Source organism: Dromaius novaehollandiae, chromosome Z (genome assembly GCF_036370855.1).
Source record: "Dromaius novaehollandiae isolate bDroNov1 chromosome Z, bDroNov1.hap1, whole genome shotgun sequence".
NCBI lineage: Eukaryota > Metazoa > Chordata > Aves > Casuariiformes > Dromaiidae > Dromaius > Dromaius novaehollandiae.
In genome coordinates, this window is record NC_088132.1 from 29,363,686 (window position 1) to 29,390,429 (window position 26,744).

General features: G+C 37.0%; 1 protein-coding gene across 5 annotated transcripts; it reads right to left on the reverse strand.

The window, feature by feature from the left end:
* On the reverse strand, positions 1 to 26,309 carry LOC135324640 (G kinase-anchoring protein 1-like). Of its 5 annotated transcripts, none has more exons than XM_064501292.1 (12): positions 26,198 to 26,309; positions 19,788 to 20,047; positions 17,495 to 17,638; positions 10,694 to 10,771; positions 8,970 to 9,102; positions 7,856 to 7,878; positions 7,007 to 7,159; positions 6,502 to 6,603; positions 4,617 to 4,680; positions 2,999 to 3,069; positions 2,045 to 2,122; positions 1 to 323 (listed from the first exon to the last, which is right to left on the reverse strand). In XM_064501292.1, exons 2-12 carry the CDS (start codon positions 19,995 to 19,997, stop codon positions 276 to 278), a joined length of 1,104 nt encoding a protein of 367 aa, XP_064357362.1. In that variant the 5' UTR covers positions 19,998 to 20,047; positions 26,198 to 26,309; the 3' UTR covers positions 1 to 275. The 5 variants fall into 5 exon arrangements, with proteins under 5 accessions (XP_064357362.1, XP_064357361.1, XP_064357363.1 ...); XM_064501291.1 differs by lacking the exon at positions 26,198 to 26,309 and adding an exon at positions 26,016 to 26,175; XM_064501293.1 differs by lacking the exon at positions 26,198 to 26,309 and adding an exon at positions 21,704 to 21,722.
* Positions 26,310 to 26,744: the final 435 nt, after the last annotated feature.

A 26,744-nucleotide genomic window follows, 5' to 3' on the forward strand; every position in this document is an offset into this window, starting at 1 on the left:
TACAAATGGAAGAGTAAGTTTTATTGAATGATGAAAAACTAGTTATGGCATTACAATTAAAGTTTTAGCTCTGCTGGAATACTAGTTTTCTAATACTTCTTTAGGAGAAAGTGCAACAAATCAATTATTCAGAATGTTAGTCAAACTAGTAATTGTTAATTTTTCTCTTCAAAAAACTGCATAGTTGAGCAGTTGTACAACAAATATATAAATTTTTGCAAAACCCTGAAGAAAGATTTGATATTTTTTTGCTTTGAATCTGGTAGCAGAGGAGATCACCTGCACTGGTCAGATTCTGAGTTCCTTTTCCCTTTTTTCCCACCCTGTAAGAGAGAATTAAAACAAATTTTTAGCCATTATAGTAGACATGATGCTTTATATCTGCAGTTATTTTCCATACCAAAATTGTGTGAATTAACAACTTGAATGCAATTTAAACAACTCCTGATTTTTTGTCTTATGTTAAATCATACAAGTATATATCTTTATGGGACACAAACCCATCTGAACACCAAATAGCAATATGTAAGTGACAACATGATTCAGAGCTGAGATGATACATTTGGGGATAAAAAAAGTTGGTTTATTGCTTTTTTGTTTGTTTTTAAACCTACACATATTTGGTTTAGTTTTTTGAAAGGCTTCCTAATGTTTCAAAGCAGTATTCCAATAAAGAAGGTAGGTCTAATGTTATTGAAGACAAAAGTGGTAGTATAAGAAGGGTTATCCTGAGCAGTCTTGGAGGATTATAGGAGAGAATAATAAAAGCAGAAACAATGATCCCTGCAAGGCTAATACAAAATAAATAAATACAAAATGAGCAGAAGGAATGATTTTGCAGTAATTACAAAGTGTAATTAAAACAAAGACCAAGGTTTTTTTGTAAATCCTTCTTCTGTCTGTTAATTTGTTATAATTAATCACAAATTAATTACATTATTTTTCTAATTAAAATCTTCTCTCTGTGCAAAAAATAAACACTAGCAAAAGCAGAGACGCATGGAAAAAAAGAGCAGGAAGACTGAAGTTGACAGTCTGAACAATGATGTGAATGACTGAATTTGACAGTAACAATAGATTTACTTTAGTTTTAATTAGTGGCATAAGCACTCAGCTTGTCTATAAGAGACTGACCAAATACATGGATTTGGGAACTGCTACAAAACAATTTGAAGAAGGAACTTGCTTCGTTGTGGTAAGTGACAAGCAAAAAAGAGGGGAGATTAAGTACAGAACACCATGCAATACTAGCCAAGAAATTTCACGTAATCAGAAAAGAATAATTATGGCTTAAGTCAGTTTTCATGAAATTATAATATTCCAACACAAATAATGTGTTACAACTGGAAACAAGGTTACTTGCCAAAGACTACAGGGCTACCTGAGAAGTTTCCGTTATAAACTATAGGCTCTCCTTGTTACCATGACATTTTGCATAGATTAAAGGAAAATATGAAAACGTGTCAGATAAGCCACGCAAAAGTACAAATTCTTATTCTCTGGGGACTGAATCACTGCACTCTTTAAAAAACAGAATTTTAACAGCATACTACTTGCATGAAAGTTAACTGAAATTCACTAACATGAATTGCATTAGTGGCCAAGCTGAACCAAACAACATATGCACAGTCAGCAAGACACTGATCTTATCGCTCACATTTCAACAGCATTTGCTCTACATCTCTTACAAAGATTTGGCTACAAACAGAACTAAGCTATAGAACCCAGAAAAGAACATGTAGTAAAAAGAGACCTACAAAGTCTACTGTTAATTTAGTTACACACAGAACATGAAAGCTGTAGAACATGCTGATTATGTACCAGCATACCAAGAAGTTCTAAAGTACAAAACAGGTGGCAAAGTTCTACTGGCCAAAACTGTGCTTTAGTTTTGCTACTGTTTTTGCCTAGAATGTAAACTGCTATAGGTTTTTCTTGAACCTGAAAAAACAGAGCTAACAGGTCAGTTGAGAGCATGTTACTTTGAGATAGTTTCAGCTACATCAAGAACAGGCAAACTTACACCTAGAGAAAATAAGAATACCTGATATTTTGTTAATTCTGCTTGCAATAATTTCACTTTGGATCGTTCTTGTTCTAATGCAGCATGAAGTGTAGTTACCTTAAAAAAAATATAGAATGTTAATTTACAAAATATGCTTTACATCTACAAGTTTACCAGGTCAAGATAGTTCTGTAGTAGTACTGTGTTAGACAAACAGGTAATACATGCTGGGTTCAAGAAAGACTACTACGGTTGTGCATGAACTGAAAGCGCAAGTAAGATACTCCATAATGACTTACTTCCCCAGCAACATTTATTGGTTTGCCTCTATAATGTTATATGAAAGCTACAGAGTCAGAAACTCTCTCAGGTTTTAGCCTCTACATACATACAGTACGATTCCTGTCATACAGCACTTAACTGATGTAATGTTATGCAATGCAGATGAGCTACATTACATCACTCAAAAATTGTGTTCTATGCTAAGAAGTTTGTGCAAGTTCAGAACTTGGAGAACAGTCACTACAAACCAAAACTAAGCTTAAAAAGCGTTACATGCTCTCTACTACAGTGGCTTGCTAAGAGTCATCCATAAATAATTCGTAGATCAGTTATGCTGGTAAACCAGCATTTTTCAAATTTAAGACTAGAAAGCAAGAAAAGGGAAAGAAGCATTTTCTTCTGCAGTATCTTTCTGAGCTTCCTCATTTTGGGTTACCAAAGGCAGAGGATGATATTCTTAAGGGGCTGTTGAGGACAAGATCCTTTCAGGCATCCTGAGGTCTGCTGTCTTTCCAGAAATAGCTCTAAGTGTATCATGCTGGAAACATACGTAATACATGTCATCTGACACATACAGTGCCTGGGTAAGGATGAAATATAACATATTTTGCTTCAAGCAAGCTTTTGTTTCAGCCCCCCCTGGACCCCAATTAACTTAAATAAATCTTTGAATTATGACATGACATTTTACATTAAGAAATCCTTGCTTACCTGTAAGGTCAATTCATTTTTGATACTTTGTGATTCATCAACCTGCAGGAGTATTTCTGCTTTGTCTTTCACTAGAGAGAGAAAGAGACCGAGTGTGAGAATTTTTCTAGATTTACAGGTCTTTGCCTGCAACAGTACTGTGACATTGCGCTCACTATTTTGTTATTTCTAAATAAGTCTGCCTTCGCTGAAAGAACGAATATTAATTAAAAACAATCATTAGTTACCAGTGCCATTAGTAGCAGCTTTAAAGGTTCTGAAGATTAAACTCCAACCTTGTACTAACTTCCCCACACTTTAACCCTGTAGGCAGCATGGGTTTTATAGACAAGCACTATGAACAAAGTCCATCGAAAAACTGTATCTTGGCCATTGATTAAGATTTTGGGACTGTAAGCTTCACGTATGAATTCAGCCATGCCTACGGAGACTTACACTGGTATTAAATATTTTAAATAGGGATGTATTTAAACTGTGTATTTATTTAGTGTCTATGAAACATCTGTGGATAACTTTAAATTCTCAATATGCACAAATTGAGATTTTTCAAGGCTCAATTCTGCCATGAACAATATTCTGCCCAAAATGCAAAATACCTTGAAATCTGAAGATGATTACATCTGGTAAAACCACAAAATTACTATTTTATGGTACACTACTATTCCACCAACAGGGGAAAGAAAAAAAAAAAAACCCAAAACTCAAGCAAGAACTTCACCACTTCCCTCTTGAGATGAGACTATTTCACTTTGTCTCAGACACTGACCTGAAGTCCCAAAAAGCAAAGATTTGCAGTGCTCAATCACGTTGCAAACATTTGAACTGGCTTAGCTGTTAAAAATATATTTACAAGCAAGCTACAAAAACATTCATCTCTCTTCTAGCTCAGAATTTGAGCCCAAATAAGAAGCTACATTTAGGAGCTAAATTAAGAAATTGAACAGCAAAAGCAAACTTATAACATATTTAGTTTGCCTGGTATTATAGACCCAACTTCATCATGCAAGATCAGGATTGTTAAGGGATAGCTAAGCATGAGCATAAAGATGCCAGAAAGTTTACTTATATATTCAATCTTTGACACCAAGCTCTGAATTATAAAAACTATAAATAGCGTTACAACAGAAGAAAGTTATCACAATCGCATATATAAAATTCTCAGTGTTAGCTTAGTTGGCCCTGTTCATTGTCTGGCAAAACATTTGCTTAGGTTTAAGATGATGTTTCCAACAGTTCAAAGAACAGCTTGCAAAGGTATGAAAATTGAACAACATGCTTGAAGGTCTAAACAGGGAGTACAGTAAGATCAGTCCAGAACAGATCAAGTCACCGGCAAAAGAAAGTCTAATTCAAAGACTCATTGTGCCTAAAACATAACTGAACAGCTTAAATTTCAAAGATTGCTATTAAAATTCAACAGATGATTTCATTATATCATATCAGGAATGCAGTACTTTGTGGTCTAGATTCTGTATTTCACTGGAGTCACTGCAAATGACTAACTTCCTAGTTCCTTATAGCTGTTATTGTATCAACTTATTTTTTTAAAAAGTGCTTTGAAAGTGCTTTCCATCTCTTTAAAAGAACTTTAAAGTCTGCCTGTTAAAACTCTACTTACTTTCGCCTTCCTGTAGCATCTTCAAAAGTTGTGCATTTCTTGCTTTTACTTCCTTATACTTTGCCTAGTGTTAAAGAGATTGAATTATTACACATATGCCCTATAAAAGAAGTATTCTATAGAGCAAACATGACTAAAACATTTCAGAATTGAAAATTATGATTTCTGCAGGAAATCTGTTGTCTATGTCTTAACTGAATCACAGCCAGTGTAATGAATGTGCCACAGGAGGAATGGGTTAATCAACTAAGAGTCTAGAAATTAAGGCAAGCACAACAAGGCTTACGGTAAGTTAAAATAATGAGTTACGTCATTGCACTGACAGTGCAAGAACCACCACTCAGGTCTGCCTAAAGTATATAGGCCTATTTGCATCAGTGGCTTTACAATTTCTCCCCTGAAAAATATTCATGCAGCACACAACAGTTATAATGTGCTTTCTAGATACTGTGTTAGTATGAATGGTTTGTCATATTTCTTGGCAACTAGGACAAGTCCCCTACAGCTCTACAGATTAAAGAGTCACGGTTATTGAAATTACAGTTTTTCTTTTCAACTCTTACAGCCTTTACTCAGAAACCTATTTTCACCAGTTTTTCCAACCTATCCGATGACTACATGCTTTTTTCATAGGACAGCCTTTTCCTTAATTGGCCACCAATGCCAATTCCAGCCATGTGTCTTAACTCGATACTTATTTTTCCTTTCACAAGTCTCTTTATGTGTGGTTTGCTCTTGAAATAAGTTCAAATTGGGAGGATTTTTTTTTGTAATAAAGAAGCTACCACTTTCCACTTCCACCATCGCCACAGTCCTTGAGAATAATTTGATCTTACTCCATGTAGAAAGTTAAGCAGTTATTGTACTCTCCAATCCACTGTAAACAGGAAAAGGCTATAGTATAGATCAGCAGAATGCGCAGTTTCTCTGTGTCATGGAACTGTGCACAAATGCAACACCTCCTTCCCCTCTTGAAAAAACAATCTTTAAGAAAGGAACTTTTCAACTGTAGCATACCAAAACACTGTGTAACACTATCACTGCCACAACTAATACATGCTAATATATAGAGGAACAAGAATGAAATGAAAGGGCATTTTAATAGATGCAGTATGTAATACTTTAAAGACTTACATTTAAGCACAGCCTTTAATGGCCACTTAAAACTATATTAGGCTTTGTAAACAAGTTTATAGAATGAAACAGCTATATGATCACCCCTCATCTCACCAATATCCTTATGCACTGCATTTATTCTGCTAAGTGCAATAAAGTGCTAATAGTAACAAATAGAATGGTTTTATACTTCAGAAAAATTGAATTTGGGGAGTCCAACTCTAGTACACAGTGAAGGCAGCTGTTAACAAAGTTAAGGATTTTTGCCTGTAGTAGTGAAGACATTATTTAAAGTATCAGAAAAGTTCCAATCAGTCAAACTGCTTAGACTACCTCAAACAAGGAATAATCATCATAATGAAAACAATTAAAGTAATCCAATGGTGCTTCATTGCATTTTCTTTATAAACCTTAGTTCCTCACGGAAATTTCACCCTGGTTGCTCTAGATACTATCTAGACAATGCTAACAAGGAATGAAAACAGGAAGGCAATTGAAGACATTTTCCGTAACTAGTCTGGTATACAGCAATACTGTGAAACTTATTAACAAGCAAATATGTTTCCTGGTGTGTTTTAGTATATGCTGAATGTTATTTCCAACTTTGTTTGCATGTAATAGGAGAAGATATAACAGAATACAGGACACCATTACTGTTATGCTGCAGCTTTCAAGGACTCCCCTTAAATCTGACAAAGTATGCACTGCTCTAAGCACTTCATACAGTGGACTTAATCTTCACTACTTGAAGGTATTGTCAGCTACATACCTCCCACTGAGTTATTATATTTTTCAATTGCTGAATTTCTGTATCTTTCTTTTCAAGTTCGAGCTTTAGTCGTTCTGTTTTTCCATCTTTCAAAAGACCCTCCTATAAACAAGCAAACATCATTTCTTAATAACTCAGTCATGTGAATTCTATTCTTGGGAAAGGAAACTTATTCCTGTTTGTTATAAAAAATTGACTGAAATTAAATATGTATATGTGCACTTAGATGCACACATACAAAAGAGATGAATAAGAGGCAGTAATAAGTATTGCTATGTTTTGTGGAGCAAACAAAATATTTCAATCAGGAGTGTTTTCTGTTAAAAAAATCAAAGCAGCTTAAATCTCTCTTCAGGTATAAAAGAATACAAACAGTTTTTAGAATGCTCTTTTACAATTATCATTTTTTGATTTATGCATTCTTCTCATCAGGTGCTCTCTTGTAATCATTAAAGAAGTTCCATTAGGCAAACTTTTTCACTTCAGTGACTGCTATTGTACATGCCTGGTTGTGTTCATGAGATGTACAGTTATCCATTCCATTGCAGTCAGTGAGCTGGTCTCTCCTTTTTTCTCTTTTAAGTATTTTGTGAACATCATCTTCCAGCCTATTGAAAAATCCTCCATCATGTAACAAAGACGGTGCAGAACTTGGTTCCTGTCAAAAATAAGAATTATAACTTATCATAACTCCCTTTACATATAAGTCAATATTCAGCTAAAAGACAACATGCTTAAAAGTAGTTTTTTACGGAAAAGCACAAAGTCCAGATACTGTTTTACGTTGTACATCCTGAGAATACCGTGACTTCTACCTAGAGAGTATCTGATCCCAACTGAAAAGTCTAGAAACCAATTAACAGTTAACATTAAACTGACAATTTGATTACACAGAAGCGTTGAATTAGAATTTAATGCTTGTACCATGCCCACAGTTTTTTGTTTTATTTCACTATTAACAATTCTTTCCTCTAAAAGTTTTAGTATTACTGGACTGTACCCACAATATAGCACCATTAGTGCTAAAAGCTTCTCTTCTTTGTACTAAAATTGACATTTTAAACATGTTTTTAAATCTGCAAGTTGCATCAAAGTTAAAGACTATTTGAAAGCAAAAACATCAAAGCTAGCTCCAAGAAAGTCTTTACTAAGTTCTCAGATTGTAGAACTGCAGACATACAACTAGTAAGTCTAAAACTGCCCATACAAATTTTCCAAACACAGATCACTGAGTTTTGGAACATATATTTGATGGTTACTACAAAAGTGACCATAGCTTTTACTGAAATAACCACCTTTTAAACAGAGTTAGAATAACTAGTTTCATAAAAAAATAAAATAAAAAAAGGCTTACCTCATGTTTTTTAGCAAGGTTATCTGAAAAGACAAGAGGAAGGAAAAATAAGAAAAAAGAAGCCAACAGTAAGTTACTCAAATTTATACAGCTGGCCATTAAAGCATGGCATTTTGAAGAGTGGTGAGAAATCTACTGCACTCTTCAGCAATTTTTCCAACATTAACTCTCATCTCAAAATAACATTAAAAGAGACTAAAGCATTAGAAGAAAAGAATTACAGACTAAGTTTTAGGTCAATCCCTAAATTTGCAGCCTTGCACAGATCTTTCAGACTAATATAATCAAAAGTACCATTCCATATGCATTTACTTCAGTTAAAGTGGAAGGCAACATCTTTTTTTTTCTTTTTTAATTCTACTTAGGGTTTTATAGTACACATCACTGTAGACCTGAATGCCTTCTAGTTGCCTCTCAAGATACTGACAACTGTGCTTTCATTCCATTTTTCTCTATTTAGATTCTTCGGAAAGAATGTCTTTAATAAATACTGTAACATTTAGATAAAAACATCCCTAAAAAAGAATGTTACCAAATGAACTGTTTTTTGCCTTTTTCAGATTCTATCTTAATTTCTTCACTAAAATTCAGAATGTCTGCTCTATAGGTACAGTTGAAAGAGCTCTGAACATGTAAAAATGAGTATAAGAATTTTTTTTCAACATTTACCCTTTCTAATAGGCAGCCAGCACCATGAAGAAAGGCAAACAGTGCCTTTTCAAAACAAAAGGAACAAAAACTCAGTTGTCTGAGAAGCACAGGCCTAGTACAACCCTCCAAAAACACTTACAGAAGAACAGAAGAAAAAAGCTATATTAGGAGTATTTGAGTGTGCCCTCCCTGCCCCCCGCAAAATGTATGAAATTGTATGTTTTCCTTAACCTCTTCCCTTTTTCTGCTAACAAAACTAGTTCATTATTATAAAATAAACTTTTAGCTCTTAGACTTAACAGGACACATTAATTCCAAATCATTCAATGTTTGTTTAAAGACAGTATTAACAGAAAAAAATGTTGGGTTCCAACCTAGGGGGTGTTTTGCTATTAACGTACACACTATGGGAATTCCAAGTAAAATAGCTCATAAGCAGATATACTAGTATGATAAGGCATACCTATAGTACCGTCTGACTGAAAATCTTTCAGAGACACAGTGAGAGGTTTGTCTTTTCCTTGCTGGCTCTTTCTTTTCTCTTTCTTATTCACAGACTTTGACTGAGGTGAAGTATTTTCAATGTTTTCATATTCCTGGAAGAATAAAGTCCCACTGGTATAACTTTCTTCAATACCCCAAATATTTTTCCCTAAAGCTTTATAAAGGAAAAAACAAAAAACAAAAACAAACGAACAAAAAAGCAGTGATAATATACTAAAGGAGTTTTTAGCCTAAGCAGTAATTTACAGGCTTCTGATTGGTTTAAAGAGCATAAGGCATCTAGCAGCAGCTAAGCACCAGCTTTGTCCTCTGAAGGAGAGTATTGCTCTTTACTGAATAGCCAATGAATTATCAGTCTAACACCCCCTATCATCCACATCAAGTTTTATCCAAAAATTGATAGCCTGAAAATATAAAAGTAGTCAAACACACAAACGTGAAGTGCTATACAGTGCAGGTTAACACTTCCTTTAAAAAAAACAAAAAACAAAAAACAATTCTATTGTATCTTCATTTTACTCTTAAAATATGCTTACTCATTCACTAGGAGTCAGACAGCTATTCCTGCGCAGCAATGCTCTGCCCATCAACCTTATCTCCTACTGAAATCACACAGGCTGGTACACGGCATCCATTTTAAACCCAGTTCTACCCGTCCCATCTGCATTAACTTTCTTAGCAAATTGTTAATAAGTCCTAGATTCATAGCCAAAATAGTCTTAAGAAAAAGCTTATTATATAGAAAGCAAAGATGGGAAGGGGAAATGGAATGCTGGTCTTTCTGTAAAAGTAAAATTGTTTATCTATACTCATGCATACTATATATTTAAAATACCCCTATATACTTTAAATTGTTCTGTGAAGCTTACTCTCAAAAAAAAACTAGAAAAGATGCTGTTTTACTATGCCTAGAGACAGTCTTCATTTTTAAAAATAACTTTAAATATAGAAGTCAAAAATTTAACATTGATTTTTAAGAATAATGGCATTCCCTCAAATTGAAGTATTACACAAAAATATTTGCACAAAAGTGCACATGTAATTTTGGCTTCTTTATGATGCATAATTACATTTAAATTTATATATTTTCATAACATATTTCAAAGGCTCCTGATTTACTGCAAATAAAAAATTCCTGTTAAAGTTCACATTTCATCTGAGAATACTTTTTCAAAACATTTTAGCAACTAATTCTCCAGTGTTCCTTAAGAAGTACCCAGAAAACAGCATCCTCATCAGCTGAGAGAAAATGTAGACAGCTTATTAAAACTAAAATATGTAACAAAACAGAAAAAGCATTAGTGAAAATGCAAAAGATTCAAACATAACTAACACTTAAAGGCCTAAAGAAAAGTCAGTGCTTTGATTCCCTGCCTCCCCAAGTGTGCTAGATTTCTTCTAACGAAGTACAGACAGGATCCCTTGTTGTACTTTCAGAATTTCAGTGTCTATATATGTCAGAAGATTGAAAAGGTTAAACTAACTTTCCACCTTTATGTGCTTATTTAAAAATATTATTATATATGGTTTCTTTCAAATCTATTATTTCTCTGAACTCTTAAGCATTTGAACAGTAACCAAACAATTTACACAAAAGTAGTATTACTTTTGCCAGGTGATTTATTTTTAAAATCAAGCCTTACACTTGTACAGCTTTTACACCAGGATGAATCCCACAAATACCTTTTTGTGCTCTTCATATTCCAGTTTGCTTAGCAGCAGTGCTTTTTCAAGATCTGCTTCAAACATTTCAGATGTCAGCTGAAGAAAATTAACATATTCCTTGTGACAAGGTTGTTAAAAAAAAGGCGACCAAACCACTAAAACTACATTAAAATTTCATTTTCAATATATGTATCACTACAGTTGTCCGAGAGCTTGATACGATGTGACATGACATTAGTAATTAATATACCTATTTGTACTATAAGTAATAAAATACTTTGCTTCAGAAAACTGTGCCATGTAACTGTACAGTAAGTTGTGCTCATCTTAATGTCAATACAGTTACCATTTTCAAAATTTGTTTATATGAGATCGTTTTAAAATCATTTTTAATTTTGTTTTTTCATGTTTCAGAATATAAAGACAAGAGGATGTTAAAAGTATGAAAAGTGTCATTGCAAAAGGATCATTAAGAAGCCGAAGAGCTCTCCTATTGCACAGGAAAGATTAAACTAAGCAACTAAGACACACCCCCACACCCCCCCGCCAAAAAGCAAAGCTAAGCAAGTCTGAATGGCATTTTCTCTTTCATTTCTGAGAAGATTAGAAGGAAGCATGGGAGTTTCCTTGAGACAGAAAGGAAAACTGAAACTTTCTAAGCATGAGCTATTAAGAAGCGAAAGAACTAGGACCAATATGACACAAAGGACGGACAGGATACCCAATCTTTTTGTTACAGGAAGATAGAAAAGTGTGGGCAAGGCCAGCTTCTACTCAGTAACAGACTGAAGTATTGAATGTTAGACTACCTCTATCAGCAACAGCTCAATGGGGCCAAAAGAAGGGATTTACTGGAGGAAAATGCTGAAGTTGAGATACTGAGGAAGTAGATAGTGCATAAGGTAAATATGTAAACTGGTAATGACCTATGCTATTGAATACAGTAAGTAAACCAAGGTGAAGTTGTTTTGAATACAAAACTCTAGGCCTTTGAGAACTAATTTTAATGATCACTACAGTCCTCAGTGTGATGTGCTGCCAAATGGAAGCGTTATTAGTCATCATAGTTCTCAGTTTCATGTCCATAACTGAAATATTAACCAGAAAAAAGAATCACTTTCTTGTTCTTCGAATTTCAGACTGAAATTTGTGTGTTCCTGTTATTCATTCCAGAATAAACTACAATAGTTGCTAAATCAAATAAATAGCTTAACTGGTCCCAGTGTACTTTGATCCAGCTGGGCTGAGTGACATACACTAACTTTTCTGTCTATAGGAACTATGCTCTGAAAAAATTATGAGTTCTCATATGCCTTACATATGCATAAAAATGACTTATTATGTAGTCTAAAAGCATAGACATTGTTTGTATTTATTTATTCAACAATTCATACGATCAGTCTTGCATAAAGGAAAACAGAAGAGTGGCCCCAGGTTTTGTTTTGGTGGTGTGTTTTTCTCTTTTTGAGAAGGGGTGAGGGGGAAGAGGGAGATAGACAGAGACAGAACCAGTCATCTCTTTTTGACCAGTTACTTTAAACACAGTAAAACACTATTCTCTCAACACAAACTGTGACAAGATTTCTTGTAGGCTTCAGGGTGCTATTATTTCTAGCCTTGAGTAGTTTGTGGTCCAAGTTTAGTATCAACTGTTGAATCCAATCTGACCATGATACTTATCTATCAAAAATTAAGACATGTCTGCTGCATTGAAAAGCTCAATATAAACACAAAGAAAAAAGGGGAGAATGGAGATGGAAAAAGCAAAAGATTACTTAAAAAAACACACACACACAGTAAGCTTACATGGAAGAACTTAGGATTTCTGTCTTTACACGTTGTAAGTAATTTAGCACACGAGATCCCAAATAATTATTAAGAATTAGTACTACCACAATACTGCTATGAAAATCAAACAGTTTCACACAAAAAAATGCATTCCAAGATCTCTGATACAATAAAGCCTTATATAATTTATCTAACAGTCATTCAGCTCAGGACAGGACTGGGAATCTGAAGCAGACTCTATGAAGAACTAAGGTGGCTACTTCCACAGCTCTCCACTGAGCTGCTTAACCCCCAGTGCTCTTAAAGCCAGGCATCCCCACCAGGTTTCCCAAGCACATTCAGCTCTGCTTCTCGGCATAACTGTCTCAGACACCTACAGGCTCACTATCACTTAAACCTGTCCAGAACTAGGACCCACAGGTTCCTTTGCTTACGTACCTGGGGGTTGGGGGCTGCAAACCCAACAGACCAACTCAGAGCACACCTGACACTCTGTGACAAGTTGTGGTCCATGCATAAAGTTCTTACAGTGACTCTCAAAAGCACTGCTGAAGGAAGGCTGGTATTACCCACCTTAATTATATAATAGCTCCATAGTGAAGACAGGTATTGACAATCCTTTAAAAGTAAAGTGCCAAACAGTACTTCTCTTTATAAATTTGGAAGGTAAATACGCCAACAGGAACTCGGCGTGAACTGGGAGATGCTCTCTGTAGAGCCAAATTTTGTGGGAGCAGAGAGTCACTGCTTCTCACGTGTTAAATATCACCCTGCCTTACAGTACACCAGTAAAAATATACCTCTTCAGCATCAATACTGTATTACTGAACCAGGAAGTGAAAGACTAGGATTTCATGCCTCCCAAATCTGAAGAATTCAAACCCACATCTCTTCTCTTGGATAAGCATGCATAAGCTGCAGACTGAACCCTCCCACAGATCAGTTTCTCCAACTCAGATAAAAGATGCTTTTTATCTCACAGGCCAGTCATCGTGACTTGATTAAAAAACAGGGACAGCAAGATGCAGTTAAAAGTACTGATCAACATTTGACCAAACCACGGTACTCAGAGACAAGCAAGCCTTTATTTAAAAAAACAAAATAAACAACCCCCCCACATACGCACACTTAGATGTGGATGAATGCCATTTTTGGAAGCTCTGAATTCTTAAATCTGCTGAACCTGGTTTGCAGCTGGTCCCCATCTTCCCCCTAACAGAGCTCAGACTGTTCATAAGCTTCCAACACTCTTCATCTTCATAGGATACCTTACCTCTTCTAAGTTATAATTACTATCTCATTTTTAACAGAGTGGCACTATGGTGAGATTTAAGGTTATTTAAACAATTTCTCCTTTAATGCTTTTCACATCAACATAAGCACTGGCTCTCATTGCCTCTTTCCTTTCTTCCTCTGTATCTGCCTTTAATACGATAGCTTGGTCTTAAAAAGCTATACATAGACTCTATAAGATTTGTATTTCTGAAACAGCGGTAATGATGTAATAAGCCTGCACATAAGCAACTAGTGATAAAAGGTCTAAAACCCTCCATGTTAAGCTTCATTCTCCCACAAAATTCAAGATTCAACAGGGTGAGAGGTGCAGGCCCTCACTGCTAGATGGCTAGTGACATTTTACTTGAGTCGGGTAATACCAACTATGCATACGTGTACAACACAAATCCCTCAATAAGAGTAACACAGCTTTAGAGGGACGGGATGGCGCAGATACAAATCACCCTACAGTTTGATGCTCTTGGCACACTCGCAGGAAGGGGAAGAGAAGAGAATAGCTTGGAGCATGTCAAGCTGAGGATGAATATCCCAGATTTGATGTCAGGTTGTTTAACAGCTAAACTACATAGAAGCTGCCCCCATGCCTTCCTCCTCTTGGCTTGCTTAGAGGAGGCAACAGAATGGATCATGTTTTGAACAAGTTTGTGTTCCTGTGGTGGAAAAAAAAATATCTGCAGCCGTCAGTAACATATCAATTCTGAGTCCCTGTGCTCAGATTGACTAGACAGATTAGTACTCAGCAGATTTGCCTTTCCGGCAAATTTTTTTCTTCACCCGTTACCATATATGGATCATGCGTATCCAACACTGGTACCTTGCATCAGTAATCAAATTTACCTTAACATCACAATTCTTTGAATCAGAGTTATCAACAGATTCTTGAAAGTATATTCTTAAAAGACACAGGTAATAATTTCACACAAGTGATGCACAAATGTCGTAACTCGTTACTTCAAAAAAGTAACAGTTTCAGGAAGTGCATTCAAACTATTATGACAATTTGGGCAACAAGGTTCTGAGCAAAAAAAGGATCAAGTTATTTCTAAAACTGTTGATTACAATATTAAAGAGATATAACAAAGCATAGCTGCAGATACTGAAGGTTCATGGTTCCTTGTGTGACATGGGCTTTTATTTTCTAATGTTTATTTCAGGTTGCAATTAAAGTAAATTCCTCACCATTTTCACTCTAGGGTCCTTTTTTGTCACATAAAGAAAATGAAGCCAATTCAATGCCTGCCAGGGCTGCAATACATCAGCAGTGACTAATGGTGAAATAAAGTTTAAAAAGAAAATTTTCTGATCATACCTATTGTACTGAGAATATCTTAGAGACATGCACTCCATGGAATGTATTTTGAACTACAGCAAAAATTTTGATTGCTGTTCTAAGATAACGATATACAAGTAGCAATATTTTTTCTGCCAAGAATTCAATATTCACATTTTTTTAAAGGTTCTGGCTACAGTTAAAGTTTAAAGCTGTTTGCAGGACTTCTAGGCACTTTGAGGTCCAAAATGCAATGTTTTTAAACACAAAGTCATCTATGAACCAGAAAAATTTCACTTAGTAACCCCTATGGCTGCCTCAAAGCCTAAAGTACAGAAGTCATATCAATAACTCAAAGAGTTTAATTACTTTGTTTATGAAATATTAACATTGCAGCCTAACAGTGATCACACCAATGCCAACTATTTCACTAAACTTTTATTCTAGTAAAATAAAAGTCAACACAGAACTTGTTGGGAGAATATTTACAATCCATACTGTAACTCCATCCTTTATGCTCAGTTCACTGTGACTGCAGAAAGCTGTTTAAAGCATAGCTGTGCTACAAAACAGTCTGTGCTCCAACCTCAAGAGTCATGATAGCATTTGACTATTCCTTTCTTCTCGTAAAAAGGGATAGAAAACGTCTTCAAGACTATAACTATCATAGGTTTCAGCTATGATATTGCGCTAAAGTTATTTTTACAATAAAAGAATCCCAAAGCAACTTTAACAGGAGCATAGCCTACATGTCAGCAAGATATAAATGAGCAACCACCAACTCTTTCATAACCGAGTTTGCTTTGTCTGACCATTTCACCATCTAAGAGACTGTAAAATTCTCTCTTTACCTGAAATGATTGCTTTATAGCATGCAGAATATAAAAACTGGAACTACTGAACAAAGCATACCTGTACCTTAAAAGTAAATCTCAAGCTAACTAGCTCCAGAAATTTGCAAAAGGATTACTAGGTCATTACTCCACTGCTAGGACAACAATCCAGAAGTCTACCTAGAGTTGAGAACCTGGCTATACTCTGCTCCAGGAGGCACATATACCAAAGCATTAGCAACATTCAACAGTCAAGGCCAGCATCCAAATGTGGATGTTTATCATCTGTCAATATGGATTTCTGTATTTCTTCTTAATTAAACAGGAAGAGGTTCAATGCAATCTTTCATGATGAGACACATGTTGAAAAACCTCTCTGTAAAAGAAAACAGCATTCTGGTAGCTGCCAGCATATAAAGTTCAGTAACCGCAGGCAACACTTTCCAACTCTAGTTGGTACCACATGAAAAAGTCTGCAGAAAGTTAAATACTTTGAAAGGCACCTTCAAGTGTACCAGAATAATCAAAACTGTATTATCCACAGTGAATTCTGCATGAAACAGTCATCTAAAAAAGAAAACATACAAATCTGTGTAGCAGAGTCATTTAAAAGGAACCTGAAAAAAAAAAGTGTAGTGAAGCATTTCTTTAAGCACTACCCAGTAAAAGCACTAAAACAAGCTATTCATCCATACGCATTATTTCTATCTAAAGTAGCCAAAGTACTGCAAACAGTCCAAAACATTCATATACAGCATCATACAAGAAAAACCACTATATGGTCTTCAGTAATACAGTGTTTTAGATGTTCCCTTTTGATACAGTCAAGAAGGAAAATGGTTAGTTCCAATTGCAAGTATTCTTCCTAACTGACATTATAGCAAAAATACAAACTATTCTATCAGGTTAAGGCAAAAACTATTTTACTGTTTTGGATCAAATGTATTTGTGCAATTTCTGTTTGTGGTAGCTTTGGCAAGCAGGCACACAGTAAAAACAAGATGTTAGCTTTCATAAAGGCACAGGCAATCTGCTTTATCTCTATTCTTTAAGTGTTAATGAACTCTAACAATGATATTACCACCTAAAATAGGTTCCAAGAAGAAAAACAGAGGTTCTCACACTGAAAGATAGGGTTACCCTAGTCTCCAAAATGATGGTCAGCATTCAAAGTTGACACGAGCTCAATGATCTAGAAAGGAACTAGTTACTGCATTCTTAACAGAACTTACAAAGCCTGGTTTGCTGTGGATCTGTACTGTATATCCACACATCACTCCACCAAGAGATTCTCAGCTTCTCTCCCACTACAGGCCTTCAACATCCTCCCGTAGCAATATTTTCACTTTTTCTCCAGATCATCTGAATGACCCCTACCATACTCCAAATTTCACACCCCAGTTATGGGATATGCGAGAACCAACATGTACTGGCTCTAAGCTACCAATACACTTAACAGCCATTCAGCAGACTTGACAGAAGAGGTAACCCAAATTTCCACTGAAACATTTCCTTCCATGTGACAGCATTTTGTTTGTTTCTTTCCAGTCATATCTCTTTATTTCTGGGACTTAACATTATAAAGTAACATATTTCAGGATAGCCAAACAAAGATAACACAGTAAGTTGTACCTGCTCGTCTCTCTGTCTCCATTCTTGCCAATTTTCTTCCTGAGAGTCTTTCTGCATTGTGCTGTGTAATGTTTGTTCATGCTGAGATAGACAGCCTCCATGGGAGGATTTCTGAGGAATCTTTTTAAAAGCAAGATTTCTGAGCTGAGAAACAAAATAAGGTATTTTTAACATTAACCAGAATATTAAGGAATACACAGTAACAGTTTTAATGGACTAATATTCAGACACATATGCAAATAGATATAAAGTGTACTTTACCTTATTCTATAGTTTAGGCTACATTTTTGTTTAATCAGCTTTGGTATGCACCAGAAGGTAAAATTTCTTTTGTATCCTAACCGTGGATCAAAAATGCTGCAGCCACATAAAATAAAGCAGTGAAATAGTACATATATTTTGCCAGCTGAAAATACTTTGAAAAAATCTGAACAGGTAACTGTGTCCTACAGATTCCATGCTGGATCAGGTACTATCCATCTTCCTTCAGATAGCATAAAACATTCATATAAACTGCATTAAGTTCCCTTTGCAGAAAAGCAATCATGTGTTCACACCTGACTTAAATTAAATATAATGCCAAATAAGAACATGGTACACAGATCTGGCATGGATGATCACAGAAACTAGAGGATCAGATTAAAAAACAAAAGACAACAACATAGACAAACCTTAAAGTTTGTCAACAATCCAAAGTCAGTCAGGTTTTTAAGAACTACAAACCCGCAATAAGAATTACCTCGAACTGCTGCACCACAGGGATACGATGGTGTCATCTTTAGAATACTTTACATAATTATAAAAGTTAGTGAACAAGTAACCTTCAAATTTTGCAGCTCAGAATAAAAGACATTCACTATTCAAGCTTAAACATTAACTGACGTTCTAGTCCTAACACTAAGTGGAAATAAAGAGACCCGCGCAATCTAGTATCAGCTTAGAGTTGGGAATTTCCTTAACAAAGGCTACTGGAGGGAAGAAAAGTATTATCAGATGCTTCAGAAGTGAAACCAAGTACAGCAGTGGCAATATTATCTTTAACATGTGTTTACAAAGTGTCACAATCACTTCTTAAAATGGCAGCTCATCCTAAATTACTTAAAATTAGGTACTAGTGCAGATTGTTTGGAGGGGGAAAAATCCAATTCTGAACTCTCCCTTGACATACTGCCTCTTCCTTCTTTACCAGCACCACACCCACAGCTCCCTTCTTTGGTTCACAGTGTTGGCAGGAACACTGGTACAAGCCATTCTGATTTACTATGTCAATGGAGTATAGCAAAGAAAAGACATAGTAGATGCTGAAGTGAAGAAAATTAATCAGCCCTAGTTTGTGTCTTTGCTATCACAGGATTAAATATAATTTTCATGCAAATGAATGTAAGTATATGCATATGCATACACACAGTTGTTTTGATGGTACTGGAGTTGCACAGGCAGGCACAGAAGTCGGGGAATGCACATTAAGAGCTTAAACTTCAGTATCAAAAGAAAAGCAAAGTTCTGTTGCTTTTTTACACACACACACTTTACCTAGCATTACTGCAACTACCAACATTCCATAAAGATTTTAACTTTATGACACACTAAAATGATTTTCTTTTTTTTTTAAACACAGTCAATTAGACAACAAGATCTGTATAGTTTCAGGCAGAGGAGTTCTCAGATAGCTGTCAAAGACAGAGTAGTTTACAGTTCATCTACCCATAATTTTGAAACAATCCTTGCAGTCTCGCTTGTTAATATCCATTTAACCTTAGGCTTAAGAACCCAAATGCCCCCAAATCCGGGGGGAGGTGGGCGGGGGGGGGGGGGGGAAGGTGTCGATCTAATCAATTCAGGGTCTGGAGTGATGGACAAGACTGAGAAGTAAAACTTCGGTAACCAGTTTTTAAAGCTCTTCAGATAGAGTAGGTAGGTCTAGCTATCTGCTAAAAAGAAGAAAAAAACTTCAAACCACCTTTGAATTTTAAAATGCTGGCTGTTCAAGCAGGCAACTAAAAACTGATTACCCTCAGTAATTGCTTTTTAGTGAAGACCATTTCCTTCATCAGTAATTAACTATCCAAGGGTTGATGTCAGGTAATAAATAAAGTGAAAACTAGCAGGTTATTCTCACTAAAAATATCAAATTATATAGTAGTAAGTATCCTCCATGTACATAATGAACTTTTATTAGAACTATTGAAAACTTGAAGTGTCTCTGCAATTAGATTAAAAAAAGAACAGCATCCCCCTCAGATTAACTATTTAACGGATAACAATCTTACCCGCTACAGAAAAGTCTCTTTACCTCATTAGCTTCACTCTGCTGCTGTTCTTTCTTTTTTCTCCTTTTCTCTCGTTTCTTCTCATTTGTAGATCTCCCTCCTGAAGCCTGAGATTTGCCAGCACCTTGGCTGCTTCTGCCCTTTCCAGGCTCTGAATCAGTATCGCTGTCTAGTTGTAGCAAAGCAAAACGAGATGCAGTGGTGGGAACTGAACTGATTACAGCAGATGCCATTGCAAGTCCAAAATTCTACTGAGATGGCTTCTTTTTAATGATTAGGTTTCCTGGAAAAGTAGCACAGAAATAAGAATGAAAACATTGTTTGACCAAATTGGCTTCCGCGTTCTGTAGAGGGGGAAAAAAAGAATATATTCAATATTGCTCCAAAACCATTTCAGATGCTGTCCTTGGAGCCTGAAAAACACATGATTTGAGAAAGCAAGCAAGTAGATATTATGCAGAGGCAGGCTCATGACAAAGAAGTCCAGTTTGGGGTAAGTAGCCTTATTTATTCTTTTACAAATAAAATCATTTTGTTCAAAAAGCAGTTTTCTCCTCGGGAAAGCAAGCCCAGTGTTCTGGCTGGTACTTTTCTTGAACACTAAGCACCTATTCTTAGGACAAAACATGGAGGGTGTGTTTGAAAAGGAGTGGGGAGGACTAGGGATACATTTATTGTGCTTTCAGTTGCCTCCCTGTAGCTATAGGTTACACATACATCCCTGTGACACAAAATCAGAACCATTTACCTAGGATAAAAGCAAAGTCTTTGGTGTAGGAACATTTGTTAAATTGCAATTTTTCCATCCAGAGTTTTATTAATTAGGAGAGAGGACTGAAAGTGATGACATTTCATCTGAGTACAAATTTCATAAAAAACTGAAGTCTAGCTATGTTGATCTCTTATGGTGAAGAGGTATATTCAAGTAATACATACTTTTTGAAACTGCTGTTTGAAAGGACTATTTACAATCTGATAACTGTAAGCATAATGAGTTGAATGTCTTCTTGAATGGTCTACGAAAATGTTGCTTGTTAGTTACTGTTACAGAAGAACATGAGAATCTATCAAAGTTTAAAAAAAAATTTAAGCACTCAGTTCCACACTTTCTCAAGCTTGTAGATGCTCTAAAGATACTCAGATATACAGACAGAAAACAATAGTGTTACAGTGACATTATCCAAAAGAATTATTTAAAAGGAATATTACATTTCACCTTGCAGAGATGAAAAGAGAACCAGCAAGTAGGCTAATACTGCTCTGTTCAAGCTTACAGAGGAAAGGTTATTGCAAACAGCATTCTTGCCATACAGAAGATACCTGGCTACATTTCTTTCCAAAAAAGAAAATAAAGCTGATCATACAAAGTATCTTAAGAATGCTGCAAAATTTGCATCACAGTGTGAATCTAGCTGATGCTGATACTCAAACTCTCTGATCACGTCACAGCCAGGAATCTAGAAAAAACAAGTCAGTAACACCTAGAACATCAAAAGTACTTGTTATTCTCTCTAAATGATGACAGAGCAGGGTAAGTTTGGGGTTTGTTTTTTAAAATACATTTTAATATGCAAGAACTCTACAGTTAGCCTGCCTAGGAGCTTAGTTACTGCTGGTAGAAATGCTGTGCTATTACTACTCTGGAACACACAGTAAACTGAAACCTGAAACTCAGAAAACAAGTTAGAGACACTTCTTCACAGAGAAGAGGGAAGAAGGAGGGGGGAAAAAAAAAAAAAAAAAAAGAAGGCAGCAGAGGCAAGTGCTCAGTCATGCTATAACAAGAATTTACAATACTGGATGTTGCTTTTGGCACTACACCAGTCATAAGACTGAAAATTTGTACACTCTCTACTGCATTTGACATAAAAAAGTTAGCACACTCTAGTATGAGTCTGCCAGTCAAAAGCTTGGAATTTTCAGTGCTCTGTGCACTAACCGTGATATATTTTGTTCTCCATATATATGGCTAAAAGCAGCACACCACAGTTTATTAGGTTCACAGCTGTTAATGGTGTTGAATATTTTCAAATTGTATGGGCAAAGAGTAGTATTTCCTCTTTATAAGCTGTAGTGATAGCAGTTAGGTCCTTTGTAAATATACTGCAAAAGAAAACATTGTCAAGATACAATTATTAGTCATTCCAGAATAACAGATAAAGATGGAAAAAGGTTGGACTTAGCCATTGTAGCTGGAATGCTACATAACTATGAAATACGGCTGCAAATCTCCTTCTGTCTCTTCCTCTCCCTCTCACAATAAAAATGCAATAGGTATGCCTTTGCTGTCATACTGTGGTTGGCTTCCAATTAACTGTCCAGCTGAGAAGCATATCAAACAATTACCACCTACAAAACACTGTTTTTATGATTCACTGAAATACTATAGTGGCAACATGAAATTAATTTACAGGACAGTTTATTCCTGAATTATGTTTGTTTATACAGAATTAAAAAGAGATAATAACGACCTTGCAGATGAAATTAAAAATACATAAGATTATAAACGTTTTCAGTTAACTTTAAAAGAATTGTTAATATTACTATTGTTGGACATTTCAAAACAAATGTTCTTATTACAGCAGGATCTAATTATTCCACTTCTGCAACACTTAAAAGTGTATCCAGTGTTTCGGGGGGGACTTATCACCACGCCAAGCTTTTAACCATGCCTACAATTCTGACAGACTTTACTAAGCACCTCTCTAGTATTTCAGTTCCAAAATTTGACTTTTTCCTCTGGAAAACCAATGGACTGACAACTCAAAGCTTTCAGCTGAGGAAAGATGCTTCCTAGTCCTTTTACATGATTTTTTTTCCCTTAAATAGGGAATTAAAAATAATTTTCTTTTTTATTGTTATAGATATGAACAGCCTTAGAAAATTAAAGCGCTGGTATTCTTGACCTGAAGATATTCAAGCTGTGCTTGAAGAGGCTTTTCGTTCACAAGCAGGGGGGTGGCAGGGAGTGGGGCAGGAAGGAAGATGTGTTCAAATACCAGAAGGGATTCTGTAATTTTGCAGATCAAACTAGGATCTGAAAAATCATTTCAGCTTTCATACTGCTTTCAAGTAAGAGTTTGGCAGTCTGAGAAATTTTGTGAGTTGATAATGCTCCGTTGGCCAAAGCCTACCTATGTAAATACGACACAGTTCCTCTCCTTATTATAGAGGGTACAGTGAAAAAGAAAAACTGTAAGAGGCGTAAGAAGAAACAAAACATGCTTGCGACACTTAAACAGCTCATTAATATCTCAGGGAAAAGAGAAATCAATATTTGAAGTTGTTCCTATTTCTGCTGTGCATTAGTACTACTTGTACTCTTCCGAGAAGTTTTTCTAATACACCAAGAAAGTAACTACCCCTTATTTCTATGTTAAGGAAAAGATCATTGAAGAATGGACTTCAAAACTGCAACATCATTATGGCATTGATACACAGGTGGCACCAATTTATGACCTAGTTTCAAAACTTTCTGCTTTGCAGATCACTAGCAGGCTATTAGTTTAACTATCTGCACAGTCTGTTTTAAATTATAAGGTTTGTGAACAGTTCCATAAACCAAGAGTACCTATTATTCAAATTCATCATATATCATCAGCATAAGATAAGCATTATACATATTTACCATATAATTTCAAGGCAATGATAAAAGCATTTGTTATCTTGGATTGCAAGCAGGAAGTTTTCAGTGCTTTACTAGTTTATAGGTCACAATCTTCTGTAAATCATGTCAAATCACTACATAAATGGATCATCTTCAAATCTTAAATGGATTTTTTTTAAATTTTAAAACAAGACCTTATTCCAAGTTAGTTCTGTTTACAATACTTTTTACCTATTACTTTAGCATGACTGATACAGTGATTTGTAAGCACTGCAAAGCGCTTATTCTACTTTAAGTTCTTGGTAAACAAGGAGACATATTTAGAAAGTTAAAACTGTGACATGAGTGGAAATAAAAAGATATCTTTTTAACTTCAGTTCCCTAAAGTGTACTAGGTATATTTCAGAAACCTAAGATAGGTCAATGCCCTGAAGAGCTACAATCTAATTTTAGATATGATGTAACAAGGATTACAGTAATAAAAAGTAACATACTCATATGGTGTTACAGTAATTTGATTTTGTATCACTTTTATACATGAACCCACATGCTGCAGGTGATACAGCTTTTGAAGTGTTGACATTTTAAAAGCTGTTCTATAAACCATCCAACATGTACATTAAGAAGTTAATACATACTCAAAAACTTGGGTTTTTTTGAGCACTAGTAGCTTGCTAGTCTGTGTTGAGCTTTGCACGTGTGCATGAGTTGGCATTTAACCATTCGGCAAACATTCAAATGGCACGAAGAAGTGGACTGTACAGCCCTAGGAACCTCTGGTCTAATGTTAGTAGTACACTTCTAAGGATCTGTGGAATAACTGGTTGGCTCTGCATGCGGTGCTTTTACTTTTTCAAAGGGAACATGCTGACAGGCCCAAAATATAAGCCATTTCCACTTCCATCTTCAAAGGAGTTGCTAACCAAAATGCAGATTTTCAAAAACTTGAAAAATAAGATATGGACATGCTAAAACTACCTCCTACATAAAATCTACTTCTTTCAAGAACTAAAAATACATATTTATGATAATATATGCTCATTATACACGCTTAGTGAGTGCTTGACATTATGAGTGATTTCAGTACTTATTCATACACCCAAAATAACACTAACATACACAATAGACTTAAAAACACCACCACCACCACACAAAAAAAGGAACATCTCCCTTCTCTACTGACCCTGACCAACTCTAGCTGTTCCTGCACTTGACACATCGATCTTTGTCTATTTGTACATTTACCACAACAAATGTAATCTATTTCTCCTTATCAGTGCGTTTACAGAAAGTTTCAATCCTCAGACTGTTTGACCAGCTTTCTCCCTTTAAATTATCTTTATTTTATGCCATTTGATCAGAGGCCATAAGGCTGCATTAAATCAAGCCAAATCCTTAAAACTACTTAAATAGAGTCAAGATGGTTACTATAAAGAGAGAAGAAGAAAAAAGGCCTGCATAAGAAAACCACTTAAGAAGAGATGCACCACTGGCACATATGGCAGGGAAGGAGAAAAAAAAAAAATAAAAAAGCAAGTAAAGATCTCATAGAATTCAAATAGGGAACAGGTCATTGCTGTACTTGGGAAAATTGTTTTTGAAGAAGAACATTTAAAGAAAAATTCATTAAACCCCAGATCAAAACATAAAAGCAACCAGACAAATCTTTAGCAAACTTTAATAAGCTTGCTCATGGGATACTCACTGACACTTTAGCCTCTCTTGCACTCCTTCCCCCTCCCCCCACAAAAAAAGAAAGGTTGAAAAAGTTAGTTAAGTTTTAAGGTTCGGAACTTTTACCTAGCAGACTTTGAAAGTTCACTGATGTAACGGAAGAATACCAGTGGTCTTAGAAACCAATAGATATTAGTAATTTCAAATAGCTGAATAAAATAGCAGTCAGTAAACACCGTACCCCAGTGAAATATCGAGTTATAACCACGACCTGTATTTTTACTGTAGCCGAGTTCTTTGAATTACCATCCTCTCTCCAACACACACACAAAGAAGGAGTAAGCCCCTTTTATGCCATGGAAGATAAAAACGCTCAGAAAATTACTTTCGGGAAAAGGCTCCTGCATTCTAAAATCAAGCAGAAACAACAACACGCAACAGTATCAAGCACAAGGTAAGAATCTGCCTTAGTATATACATACTGACACAAAGCCCAAGACGTCTATTGCCTTCCTAAGGATTAAGAGAACGGTGACTGTTTGCAGACGCCTAGAAGCGGAGACAGCGTAAGAGAAGACGCAAGGAAGTTAAATTAAGCAAGGGAAAGTTAAGACACCGTGCCAGGGAGCCTCGCGGGCGCTCCAGCCGCGCTCCGCCGAGCAAGCGGCGAGAGCTGTCTGTGAGGGGCTTTAAACGCGGCCCGAGCACTGCCCCGCTGCACTGACCACAGGCAGCGCCCGCCCGCCGGCTCGCAGCACGGCACCTGCCGCCCCCCGGCCCGGCCCGCGGCCCCCGGCGCTGGGGGAAGCCCCCTTCCCCGTCACCACAGGCCCACGGCCGCCCGCTGCCCACACCGCAGGCAGGGCAGGGCGGAGCCCCGTCCCCTGCCCAGCACCGGCACCAGCCGGCCGCCGCCGCGGAAGGGGCAGCGCGGAGGAGAGGGGAAGCGGCGGGCCCGCGGGACACTCACTCGGGCGGCGCCGGCGGCGGGCGAGGGGCGGCGGGCCGGCCGCTGCCCTGGGCGGGAGGCTATAACGGTCGGCGGGGCGCCGGGCGGGCGAACGGCCGAAGCCGAACTCGCGCCGCCGCGGCCGGCGGCGACGTGGGGGCGCTGTGGCGCGCGCTGTCTCGCTCGCGGGTTTGTTTATTTACCTCGCCCGCTGGTTGGCTGCGCCGTGGGGACCGAGCGCGCGCGCCGCTGCGCTGCGCTGCGCTGACGTCACAACGGCGTTACGGCCGAGGCCGAACGGCGGCCGGCCGATACGGGCTCCTGCCTGGATCAAAATAACTAAGGGCGCAGGGCAGCCGGCCGGCCCTCACCTCGGGCGGCCGCCCTTTCCCAGCGTGCATCGCGGGGCGCCGCCCGGCTGCTGCTGGTGCCATTTCGCGGGTCGAGGACAACGGCGCGTCCCCTTCTTTAAACTGGGAAGCGCTGTAGGGATTTACACTAGGCACAAAACCTCCCTCCCTCCAGCCCTTTAAGTCTAGCTTTGCCTCCTGGTGCTTGGGCACATCCCCCGTTCAGACATTTTTGCTTGAGAGTTCAGCCGTTTCCAGCCAGGGCCTTGGGGTTGTGATAACTCATGGCCTTGGCCTCAGGACATGTGCAAAGCACAAAATGTTTGCGAAGGAGAGGGATGGTTTAGTTTTACCTCAAAACTGTGACACAACAGAAGTTACAATGATATAAAATGGCAAT